A 12,121-nucleotide genomic window follows, 5' to 3' on the forward strand; every position below is an offset into this window, starting at 1 on the left:
ATTTGAATCTAGTCTTTTTGCTGACTTGTCGATTTGGTTGCTCTGCATCCACGCATCTTTCGGCTTTCATTCGTGCGACTCAAAGAACCGATTGTCCAGCTTACCCAACTCGGCTACTCCCAGAGAGGTTCACTATCAGGTTGATACTCTCACACTGAAGCAAAGATCCAGAAGCAGTGGGTGTTTTGTGAGACCAATCCTTTCATTCAGAGGTTTCTTGCGACTGTTGGTGGCATCGGGGGTTTCAACAGTCATGGCACAACGAGGGGTAGTACTCGAGACTTGCGCGTGTCAAGACCCCGCGTCCGGCTAGATTTCAGCTCCACGGTCACATTTCTCTTTCAAACGGATCGTGACCTTGTGCTTTATTCCTTTGCTGCTTCTTTTCTTCTCCCGCTGGCTACCATTCCATCACATAGGCGCCCACATCGTCCCCTTTCCCGTCGAGCTGCCTTACAATTCAGTGTCGCACCAAGATGACACAATGGCCCGGCTTTGCCTTCTGTTGGGCGCTTGGCAGTAGATACAGATGAACCTTTGTTCTGGAAAGATTAGAGAACGCTCAGTCGGAAAATCCCGGCAAAACTCTTGCTTCTTTCCACCAAACTTGTCATCTCACAAACTACCCATCGCATCGCCAAGCATGAGTTCAAACGGAAGCAGCAGCGATTCAGTAGCTGCGATAGTAGCTTACTGCCACCGCTTGTTTAAAGTGCTCATCCTCATTGAACCCATCTGCTTACCAAAAATGGGAGTCACGCTTGATCATTTGTTTGCACATTTGCAGGGTCGGCTTCGGCGCTGGGAGTTGGATCTGAAAGTAGGGGGCCAACATGGGTCCAGCGGTCTGGACTCGCAGCTCGAGTCAGCTCCCGAAGATCTTGGACTATCTATTGAATTTCAGCTGAGAGCTTTGAAGCTTCATCTCAGCCGCGTCGAGTCGCTGATGAGTTCATGCCACCAACTCCTTTTGACGTCGGAAATGATCAGCTCCCCCTCTGAAGATGAACTACTGGACAAGAACGTTCTGAGCCTCTTGGACAAGCTCAATTTCAAGCTTGATCAAATCAGTTTCACACTCGACAGGCTGCAGAAATTCGCTGCCAATCTTCTATACCACACAGAGACGGGCCTTGGATTGAAGATTATAGACTATCGGCGACGACACGATGATTCCGCATTCAATCAATCGGTTCGAGATTATGTAAATACTCGTTATCCCTCTATCAGGCCATCTCAATACAGGTCCTCAGAGCTGAAGCAATGTTTGGAGCCTACAGAGACGAGCTGCGAGCCTGATCAGAAAACGGCAAAGGACCAGCTCGCGCATTTACACGAGACTTTGGTCAACATGATTCTTTTCCGACATTACCGAAAACTCTACGAGAGAGAAAACATGGAAGAGCCGCTGATGCCCCTCCCCGAAAAAAAGCCTTCCAGAGGATCACAGGCCATGGTCACGGTAGCCAGACGCGCCAGTGCCCTCGTCGATACCGCACGGCAAAAAGGCAGCCAAATCGCTGCTTTTGCCACATCATTAAACGAAAACGCCTCGGACGGGCGTCAGATAGCCGTCCGCAATTGGGATCTTAGGGAGTCTATTCTCAATCGCAATCTACAGCAGAAACAGGCCAATGTCAACAGGCCTTGTACCAGCGAGGAGAACTTGACATGTCCTGTCTGCGATCAAGTGTATTACTCCGACACCCTTCAAGGTGAGAACTGGAAGTAAGTTCACCACGGTGCTAGGTAAAACCGCCGTCTGCGAGGCGTGTCGCTAATTCTTGACAAGACGCCACTTCATCATCATCGAGGACAGCACGCCCAACGCGCGCGACGACCGCTGCGGCGAAGCATATTCAGCATCTCTCTGCAACGGCAGCGACTGGAAGGAGCGCCTGCGCCAGCGCCACGGCACGGAATGGCTTCCTCTCCGAGTGCCGCTGTTTTGGACCTGCTCGCTGTGCCGTCGCGTCCCGCGCATGGAAAAGGCGTCGAGGGCGCTGATGATGGACGCCTTGATCAGCCACATGCTAGACGCGCGCGAAAAGATTGGCGGGCAAGCCATGCAATCGAGCATCGGCTGGACCACCGTCTTTTTGATGCCGCCGAGCGAAACCTGTCCAATCTGCGAGACGTGTCATTTATTAGACGGCACGACGACGACGACGCCAACGAAAGGTGGTGGTGGTGGTGGTGCCGTAGCCGCCGACGACGACGACGACGCTCAGGCCAAAAAGGCCCTCCAAGAAGCCAGAGATGTTGCCTGGAAAAAGACGGAAGACTGCATCGGCAAGCATGTACTGGAGATGGCGGTTCACTTTGCCCGATATCGTCGCGCTGCTTCAGACCAGGCGGTGGCGGTGGCGGCGGTGGTTCCCGGCACTACTAATAATATGGAGAGGGCTGAAAAGATGACGCTGCTAGCTCGAAAGGGCTTCAGAAAGGCTGCCAAGCGCTTGTCTACAGTTACCCAGGGCATAAGATCGTGATTATGACAAAGCGATGAGGAGAAGAAGTGCAATTGACTCTCTCGCTCGGTTCGCGTTGGGGGTTGAGGACAACTTGGGCAATCTGCAAGTTCCTCCCCAGCCTGTAGAGGACTGACTGGTGGGAAAGAGTGGTGCAAGATTTCATCAAATTGCAAACAAATTTTTGAAAAAAATCAGGTTAATTATTACAGGCACATCGGGTAGGGTAGAGTTTCAATATTGGTCCATTACTTAAATTTTACATTTCATCTGCTGGGCTAAGCAGTTGGTGATATCAGCTGCGTTACTGAATTCTTCAGTATCGCGAAAAAAAAGCAGTCAAACGCCATCCCGGCAACCGCAAGTCGTCGCTCCAGTTGCGTTTGAAGTAGCTTTTCCATCATCCCAAATCCGTGGCAAAACAAAAGATCAAAAAAAGTCCACGCGTCTAAAGTTGTAACCCCGTCTCCTTGTTCTATCTCATTCTAGTCAAACAGGCACGTCCAGTGCAAATTTACAGCTTCTTGACAAGCTCGATCCACTTGGCAGTGGAGAAGGACTTGGGACGCTCAATAGGGGAGCCAACGGCGCGGTCAATGATGAGCTGAGGAAGAACACCAATGGCGCGGGAAACACCAAAGAGGACGGTGTAGTAGTTGGACTCGGTGAGGCCGTAGTGCTGGAGAAGGACGCCAGAGTGGGCATCAACGTTGGGGAAGGGGTTCTTGGTCTTGCCATGCTCAGTCAGGACGCCAGGGGCAATCTTGTAGACCTGGCTGACAAGCTGGAACATGGGGTCGTTGGGCATCTTGGCCTGAGCGAACTCGCGCTGAGCCATGTAGCGAGGGTCAGTCTTGCGGAGGACGGCGTGGCCGTAGCCAGGGACGACACGGCCGGACTTGAGGGTGTCCCAGAGGTACTTGGTGATGTTGGCGTCGGACAAATCGTCGCCAATGACCTTCTTCATCTCGGTAAGCCAGTTCAGGACCTCTTGGTTGGCGAGGCCGTGGAGGGGACCGGCCAGACCGTTGAGACCAGCGGCGAGGGAGAGGAAGGGGGAGCTCAGAGCAGAGCCGACAAGGTGGGTGGTGTGGGCAGAGACATTGCCACCCTCGTGGTCGGTGTGGATGGTCAGGTAGAGACGCATTAGCTCAATGAAGTCGGTGTTGTTGCCAAAGCCGAGCTGGTTGGCAAAGTTGAAGGAATAATCCTTGTCCTTCTGAATGGGGGCCACCTTGCCACCCTTGAAGACATTCTGGTAGATGCGCGAAGCAATGTTAGGGAGCTTGGCGATCAGGTCCATCGAGTCCTCGTAGGTGTAGGTCCAGTACTCCTTCTTGTTAATACCCTTGGCGTAGGCCTTGGCGAAGCTGGAGGTCTGCTCGAGAGCAGTGACAGCGAGAGAGAACTGGGCCATGGGGTGGAGGTCGGTAGGGCAGTGGTCGATGAGCTCCTCGACGAACTTGGGAATGTCGGAACGGGCGGCCCATTCGGCAGAGAGGTCGCGGACCTGCTGCTCGGTGGGGACCTCGCCGGTCAAAAGGAGCCAGAAGAGACCTATGGAAAGCTCGGATTAGTCGCGCGCAAGTAAAATGAATTCGGATCTGCCAATCTCACCCTCAGGAAGAGGCTCTTTGCCGCCGGGGGCCTTGGGAAGAAGCTCCTGGCACTCGGGAATGGTCTTGCCACGGAAACGGATACCCTCCTCGGAGTCGAGGACGGAGCCCTCCCAGACGAGGGCCTTGATACCACGGGCACCGCCATAGACCTGGTCGAGGGTAACCTTGTCAACAACCTTGGAGCCGTGCTCGCTGTGTTGGGAGCATGTCATGTTAGTGATTGATCGAGGCTCGGAGAGGGCGGCTGGAGGGTTACGAACGCGCGAAGGGCCTTGATCTGGTCAATCTTCTCGGGCAACAGCTCGGCGAAGCGCTCCTTGAGAGTCTGGATAAGTGTAAGCTGGCAAGGTACGAATTGGATCGAGGCAAGTATCGCGGAGCACACGGACCTGAGTCTTGGCAGAGTAGCAGCGAACCGAGTTGAAGGCGGCAGAGCGAGCTCCGAAAGCAGGAGCGCGAAGCGAAGCCTTCAAGGCAGAGTTGCTAAGACGGGTAACGGAAGCCATTGTGTACCAGAAATGAATTGGTTAGAATGGAAACTGAATCAGGCGAAGACGGAGAATATGAAGAAAGAAACAGAAGAGTCGGATGGGATGGGTATGAAGGGGGTAAAAAAGCGCAGAGTAAAAAAAGTACAGTAAGAAGGCCCTTGTCTGTGCCGGACGGATTAGTAGATGGAAGACACGGGCCAGCCAGCCCCAGCCACGAGCAAAGCAACGGCGCCAGGCAAGCAGGTGAGCAGGGACCCAAGGAGCTAACTAGGTAGGCCCGGAAAAAAATTACATTGGGGTTACTGGACGGGGATGAGGCTTTTGGTTTTGGTGGGCTGCAAGTTGTAGGCCAGTTGCATTGGAAACACTTTATTCTCTTTTGAAAAAAATTCAGATAAAAGAAAATTAATGGTTCATTTATGGCTACGTTTACCAGAGTCACCAGTGCAGTAGGCAAAAGAACTCGAAAGTTCCTACCTCTGTCGTCATGCTGAGCCGCTGATGGCTGCACCTCTGCTCAGCATTATTGCTGCTTGGGTAATACTTGCAGCGTCCAGCCTCTAAGATTTCATAGACCTGATCCACTGCTCAATGATAAGATAGAGGAATTTCATCATGCCGAGAGTGCGGCTCTGCGAGTTGGGAGCGAAAACGCGGGAATGCCGTTCAACTCAGCGCTTGTTACAGTGAATAATGCGATTACGATGCCCTGCAATTACCTGGGTGCACTAGGTACATCTGCGTGTGCTACGTCACTGGTGATGCAAATTTTTGAGACAGGGTACGCAGGTACTTACTTATCTTTTACAATTTGTTGGAAAATTCTGTGCAGCCAAATCTCCCAACGCAATCACGATTCCGCCCAACACGCTCTCCAAAATTAAATACTTGGCAACAACTCCTTGTATCTCATTACCAGGCAAGCTGGTCCCAAAGTCTACTATGTACGCTCCGTCGCTCACTGTCCTCTTCCTGCTTCAATATTACCGCAACATCAAAGTCCGATCGCTATCCACAATTCCGTAATGCTCACTGTCCTCATCCCCCGGGTTTTTATCGCGGGCCGATTATATCTTTACTTACTGCTCATGTATCTTTACTGCTCACAGAAAGTGAGACGTGACCTTGAAGCATCTCTTATCTCTGTTTATTGGTTTACCCTTGTCCCGCTCCCGCAGCCGCTGGAGTCGCTACCAGTACTACCAGGTGCCGCCACGTGCTACCAAGTGCTACCCATAATATTGCCTAAATTACGAGATGAGCTCGCATCTTTGCACCTCGTCTTCTGCTTAGTTACATGCATCCTCCTAAGGAAAAGGTAGCCTGTGCGTACAAGTCGGGCGATATCCTGCGTTGGCACGAAATCTCCCTCTCCCAAGATACAGTAACGACGAAAAGAAAAACCGTCCGACCTCACGTACAGATTACTTCAACTTGATTACTGTGACCCAATGCCAATAATGAATGGTCATTTTATGTTGGACTTTTATTATTAAATAGACAGACCGCCCTGCAATTTTCTTCTGCGGCCTGCCGGGCTGCTACAGTGCTACCGTGCTGATTACTCACTGTGAAACATGGTTGCATTACATAAGCAGCTCGTGACTCCCAATAAACAAGTGCCGGTCAAGCCTCTTATTTGACCTGCCCTGCCCCCCTTCCCACTGTTTGCTGCAGATTCTTCCTCCTCCATCCTTCTCGCCACAGCACCGTCCGTCGGGCCTCTTCATCGACAACTCTGTTCGTACATCACATTTTCGCGTTTCTCAAGTAGCAGCCGCGCTCTATTGCCAGTCTGCCTCTTCGTATTCACCTGCGGCTCGTGTTAATTCATATTTCCGTCGGTAATTTCCTTTTTGAAGGCGATAATAACCTGCCACGTCAGTGACTGCTTCGCATTTGCCTGAGCACTGCCCTAGTAATAAGGACTCCTGCTCTTCGCATTCACCACCTGCGATATCAGAAATCGTGTTGCAAATCGACCATCACGTACTGCCGGGCCTTACTCTTCTCCTCGTATCGTACTTGAAGACAGACAGACCTCGCCTTTGTCGTGCCAGTATTCGCGCCTCTTTGTAGGACATTCACTGTTTGTTTCTTCGGGCCACAACCTCTAGAACTCTTCGGACGACTCTGGCATCGTTTGCAAGTTGCTCTCGCTTCACCGAGTTGCTTCTTGCTACACTTGCCGCATAAGCGCGCACTGCTGCTCCTCATAATCAGTTCATTTCTTGGAGGAAAGTGACGGACGCCAAATATCATCATGGCTTCAGCAGTAACAGATCTCGAGACTGGCCTTCAGGCTATGCTAAACCTTAAGCCGCCTGGCGTCTCTGGTTCTCGCATCACCAGTTTGACTTCGCTTTGCGTTACCAATATTCAGGTAAGAATCGCCGACAACGCCTCCCGCTGCCCGTCCAATTCTAATCCTTCACCATAACAGTCTGAATCCGTCCTCATTCAAAAAATTTACACCCATTTCAAAAAGACTCCGGGAACCCATAAGCTTGGCGTTCTCTACGTCGTAGACTCAGTAACCCGAAAATGGCTCGAGCAAGCCAAGGCACAAGGCCAACCCATAAACAGTTCTGCCCCCGATGGCACATATGCTGCTGGAGTGCACCGAGTAACCGAGCTGATGCCCGTATTGATGAATGATATTAGTCAATCCGCCCCGGAAGATCAAAAGGTACGCACATCACTTGATAGTCGTCTGATGTCTTGGTTGTTGCATCTGCTACTGCGCCCTGCAACGTGAACCCATCTCAATAAGACACCACTCGTCAATCATGACTGTTTTGCAATAAAGAAACTCACCATTGTTTCGCTGTGTAGGAAAAAATAAAGAAGCTGCTCGATATCTGGGAAAAGGGACAGACTTTCCCTCCATCTATGCTCGCATCCTTCAGACAAGGCCTTAGCTCGCCTGCCCAAGCCAGTATGTCAAATCACCCTCGCGGCGCGCTTTGCTAGTACTTTACGAAGCAACTCGTTTGCTGTCCAGCTTCTAACATATCATTTCTCAACAGAAACCTCAACAACCCCTCCTGGTAGCCCTCCACCGAACGTGATGGCATCGCTGCAAGGTCGACCAGCATCTAGTGCTGCCTCGGCTCCTGCTCCTGCCGCTGCCAACGGCTCGTCCATCCTAGAGGCTCTAGCCAAAATTGCCCGTCAAAACACCACACCTAACGGCGCCGCTGGCTCGGCTGCTCCTAGTAATGGCGCTCTGCCCACTCCAGCTGCATCGTATAGCATGCCGGCTTCTGCCTTGCCGCAGCCCGTGTCCTCGTCACACGCGCCCTCGTCATATCCTGCTGCCTCACAGCCAGTAAATGCGTCCCCTGCGCCCTTTAATCTGGCTCAGATGCTAGGACAAAGTGCACCGGCTCAAGCAATGTCTTTGAATGCCGCTCCCCAGATGCCTAATGCTCCTGCTGCAGCCGTTGGCGGCATGGACCCCAACACTCAGCAACAGATCATGCTCATCAAGCTTCTGGCTGATCAGGGTGTGCCATTTGATAAAATTCCTGCTTTGATCCAGAGTATGACTGGCGGAGGTGTGGCTGCTCAGCCTGCACCCGCTCCCGCTGTCCAAGGGTCCTTTCCTGCCCAGCCGGCTTGGGGAGCGCCCTCCAACGGCCCTTCGCGTGATGAGCCTCGCGATCGCGGATATGGCGACGTTGGCAGATCTCCCCAGGGGTTTCGCGGTGGTCGATCCCGCTCCAGGTCTCCCGATCGATGGGGTCAGCGCGGCTCTCCGCGTGGTGGACGTGACTTTGGCGGCCGCAACAGCCCTGCCCGTGGCCGTCACGATGACAACAGAGATCGCAACGGGCGCAGGGGAGCTGATTTCCGCCAGCGCAGCCCTCCTGGTCGTCGTGGTCGATCTCCGTCACCAGGCAACCTACCGCACGTCGACAGATGGGTCGAGTATGATTCTACCCTTCCTCCCAACTCTATCCGCGTCCTCAGTCGCACGCTTTTCGTTGGAGGTGTGACGTAAGTAATACCATTGACCTTTAAATACACTACGTCTACTAATTCACATCACAGCTGTCCTGAAGCCGAACTGCGTGCTATCTTTGGCCGCTATGGCACCGTGCAGACTTGTATAGTCAACAAGGACAAGAGACACGCCTTTGTTAAGATGCTGACCCGGAAGGATGCTGAGCTTGCCAAGTCTAGTATGGAGGACAACAGACACCTGGACATTCCTCTTCGCGTAAGTCGAAGTACCTATTTCACTCCCATAGACTACTCACTAACTTCCAACAGACACGATGGGGAGTTGGTTTCGGCCCCAGGGATTGCAGCGACTACGCTACTGGAGTCAGCATCATCCCGATCTCCAAACTGACGGAAGCCGATCGCAAGTGGATGCTAACTGCACCGTACGGTGGCAGTGGCGGGCAACCCATTGAACCCGGTCTTTCCGTCGAGGAACCGGATATCGAGATTGGTGCCGGTGTTTCGTCTAAGGCCATCAGCCGACGCATGCAGACCGACAAGGGCGGCCAGAACGGTCCCAAGTCCACGCGCCAGCGCGACGACGATTGGCGCCATGACGACACCGGCGGTCACCAGCGTAGCGGGAACGACCGCGGTTCTGGACCCAACAACCAGGCTCAGGGTGGTCAGATGCCCGGGTTTCCATTCGGAGTTGGCACGTTGCCCAACGGCATGCCTAACTTTCCTCAGGGCTTTCAGTTCCCGCAATAAGTCTTGGTGGCCAAATGCGGTGGCTGCTGAGTGTGGTGACGCCGAGTGGTTGGAGGCCTTGCGATGTAAGGAAGAGAGCGTTTGTTGTATCAGATAAGATACCCCAGGCTAAAATTGGAAACAAGAAGAAAAAGTGTGGGTGAATTTCACGAGGAGGATGGGAATTAACGCAAATCAGCGTGTATTTTAACTCTGGGCATGGACCAGCATGCGGCGTCTGGAAAAAACGGATTTTACGCTCTACTTTGGGATGGTGATAGGAAGCCGCCCTTTTTCACTTTTGCGTCTTCATTCATCTTTTTTTTTTTGGGTATAGGGACTTTTCTGTGATTATTCCTAATTTTGGTTTTAATGTACAAGGTACAATGCATCAATTTTTCATTTTAGAAGTACGATTTTTTGTGCCGTTGGGTATGGCTTTATAGAAAGTTATGTGTAATATAATCGGTGGCGGTACCTGTCATAGAACGAAGTGAGTAGTCAGGCGCGCGATGCTGCCGAGTATTGCATCATCTGCCTTTTCGCCAACACATGGATCAATATGTCATTATGTCTCTTTGCCAAGAGATGGATGGAATGCGCTGGCTTGGTGTAAATGTATGCAGCAGGTGAGACACCCCCGCGGCCGGAAATGAGCCGCGAGATGGACGCGTCGCAATGTGAACTTACCCTAGACCACTTGCACATATGTGCTGCGTGTTTATCTACCCGCCGTCGTGGGCTTTTTGTGCTTAATATTGTGTCGATGATTATCTCGCAATTGTCCATGTTTAAGTCGTGTAAAAGGTGCGTAATTTGCGCGCAGACTGGTAGCAAGTTTTGCGATGCCGCGTAGTGACTGTTGGCGCAAGGGAACACAGTACGCCCTCACGAATTGCACCTTGATACTCTACTTACATCGCAAACCCGGACTCAGTTCGCGACCGGTTAGGCGTGCGAGAAGATCATGTGGCAATGGAAATAAATTAAGCCGCAGCATTCGTCGCCCACGAATGACGCCTCGGTAATGCCAGCAGCCGACCATCCTCCTTTCACTCTTTGGTCTGACTAAGAACGATGCATATGCATATGCAAGACCACGGACAGTGGCAAATCGGCACTCGCGCGCTCCATGTAGCATCCTCCAAGTGTCCATCTGCTAAATAAAGCCTGATTCCTCATCGTGCGAGGGCGGCGAGGGCTAATATAAAATGTAAAAAGCCATGATGTGCTTCACGGCGTCATCACTTCATCTTGCGCCCACCTACTGTCGCTGGTGTGTGCTACGTACAGCGCACATGTGCATTGGTAGTGACGTCAAGCCCATGCAAGCCGTCGAGAGCAAAAAAGACTCCCGGCGCCATCGCGCAAGCCACATTTGATCCTGCTCGCGAATACCGAGAAGCCTGATTGACATTGTCAAAGGTACCTTGAACCGACGAAAGCGACATTGAACTGACATGAAACCTCTCTCACCCTTTGCGAACAAGCAGGGCGAATGTCGCTAGAGGCCGCAGAAGCCGGGCGATTTGGGAGAGGACCAAGTGCGATGCGCGATGCACGCTCTGAGGCAAAAAGCGGCGCATTCCCAGCAAGCTCAGGTTTTATCCAGCTTTCTCATTGGCGCATCAACTTTGTTTCGCTCGCCACTTTTTCTTGCGATGCACGACCCTGTCCCAATCGCCAATTGTTTGATCTCCCTAGCCCTACTGTCCGTGGCAGCATGAGTGCTGGCATGAACGTGGAGAACAGGTTTAAGTAAAAGACGATTTGTCAATGCGACAGGTTTGCATGACTCCTGTTACAGTTGCCAGGGAGTTGTATTAATGGCCGTTGCATGGGCACGTTTCGGCTGAAAGTAGCCGCATGCAAGTTTTCGAGGACAATTGCGATCGGGGTTGTGGTCCAAGCGCATAAACAAAACCGCCATCGTAGTGTATATAGAATGCCCTCGTGCATGTGCTCCCCGTGTTTCGAAACCCTGGGTACTTGGAATGGTGAGCCTGTGCCCTGCAGCATTTGGCGGCCAGTGTCCACAGTTGTTGCTTGACCCTAACTATTGCCATTTCACAAACCGCGCAAACGAAAAGCAAAAGACCCTCTCATAAAATCAACCGGCAAACACCGTGGAAAGAGAGAAGCCCATGGGACGTGTCAAAAAGGGACTCTGCTATGCCTAATTTGCGCTATCGTGGTCCATTCGTGGAGCACAGAGTCCATCGCAAGGGCCGAATAGGAAAGCAAGAAAGAAAAGGCGCTCATTTCCCTGATCGGAAGCGGAAAGGCGGCCGGCAGGCACAAAGCTCCAGTGGGTACTGCAACGTTCCGGCCAAGAAAAAAACAACAATAACATCAAAGTGCCTTGCTTGTCTGCTTTCGTAGCAACAGTAGCTGCTTGGTTCCTGACAGCGTGCATCTCTGATGCCGTATATGATGTATCCTGCGAGGACAACCTGCATTCCGTAAGCGCCAGAACAAGTTGCGGCTCGGAGATGAGCCCGAGACAGTAGCAACAATGGACGAACGAGACCAGACGTGAAAGCCCGCGGCCTTTGTCACAAACGGAAACTCTGTGTCACACAACCCCACGGACAGGCACGCAGCCTTGCCAGACTGGCCGAACCACGAGGCAATGACGTATTTGCCCACTGCTGCTCTTTCGCGATGCAAACCTCTCTGGCTATTCCGAAGATGAGTCGGGCTCGCGCCAATGTCGGTAGCGACGGCATCGTAAAAGCGGACCCCAACTTCTGTCAACGGTCAGAGCCTACTCAGAGGGCAGCCTCATGACTGTAGTCTGTGGGTGACAAAGTCTCCATATTTGGCCAAAGTTGCCCTT

General features: G+C 52.3%; 3 protein-coding genes across 3 annotated transcripts; 2 read left to right on the forward strand and 1 right to left on the reverse strand.

Moving 5' to 3' along the window:
• Positions 1 to 748: 748 nt before the first annotated feature.
• BBA_08904 (uncharacterized protein) lies at positions 749 to 2,492 on the forward strand (the record flags this gene model as incomplete). The annotated part of the gene is made up of 2 exons (XM_008604001.1): positions 749 to 1,728; positions 1,793 to 2,492. 2 exons carry the CDS (start codon positions 749 to 751, stop codon positions 2,490 to 2,492), a joined length of 1,680 nt encoding a protein of 559 aa, XP_008602223.1.
• Positions 2,493 to 2,985: 493 nt separating this feature from the next.
• Positions 2,986 to 4,596, reverse strand: BBA_08905 (Citrate synthase; the record flags this gene model as incomplete). The annotated part of the gene is made up of 4 exons (XM_008604002.1): positions 2,986 to 4,028; positions 4,089 to 4,282; positions 4,351 to 4,415; positions 4,480 to 4,596. 4 exons carry the CDS (start codon positions 4,594 to 4,596, stop codon positions 2,986 to 2,988), a joined length of 1,419 nt encoding a protein of 472 aa, XP_008602224.1.
• A 2,248-nt stretch (positions 4,597 to 6,844) lies between these two features.
• Positions 6,845 to 9,303, forward strand: BBA_08906 (NRD1 protein; the record flags this gene model as incomplete). The annotated part of the gene is made up of 6 exons (XM_008604003.1): positions 6,845 to 6,964; positions 7,025 to 7,270; positions 7,417 to 7,519; positions 7,611 to 8,583; positions 8,638 to 8,806; positions 8,860 to 9,303. 6 exons carry the CDS (start codon positions 6,845 to 6,847, stop codon positions 9,301 to 9,303), a joined length of 2,055 nt encoding a protein of 684 aa, XP_008602225.1.
• Positions 9,304 to 12,121: the final 2,818 nt, after the last annotated feature.

Source organism: Beauveria bassiana (assembly GCF_000280675.1).
Source record: "Beauveria bassiana ARSEF 2860 unplaced genomic scaffold BBA_S00042, whole genome shotgun sequence".
In the NCBI taxonomy this organism is placed as follows: domain Eukaryota; kingdom Fungi; phylum Ascomycota; class Sordariomycetes; order Hypocreales; family Cordycipitaceae; genus Beauveria; species Beauveria bassiana.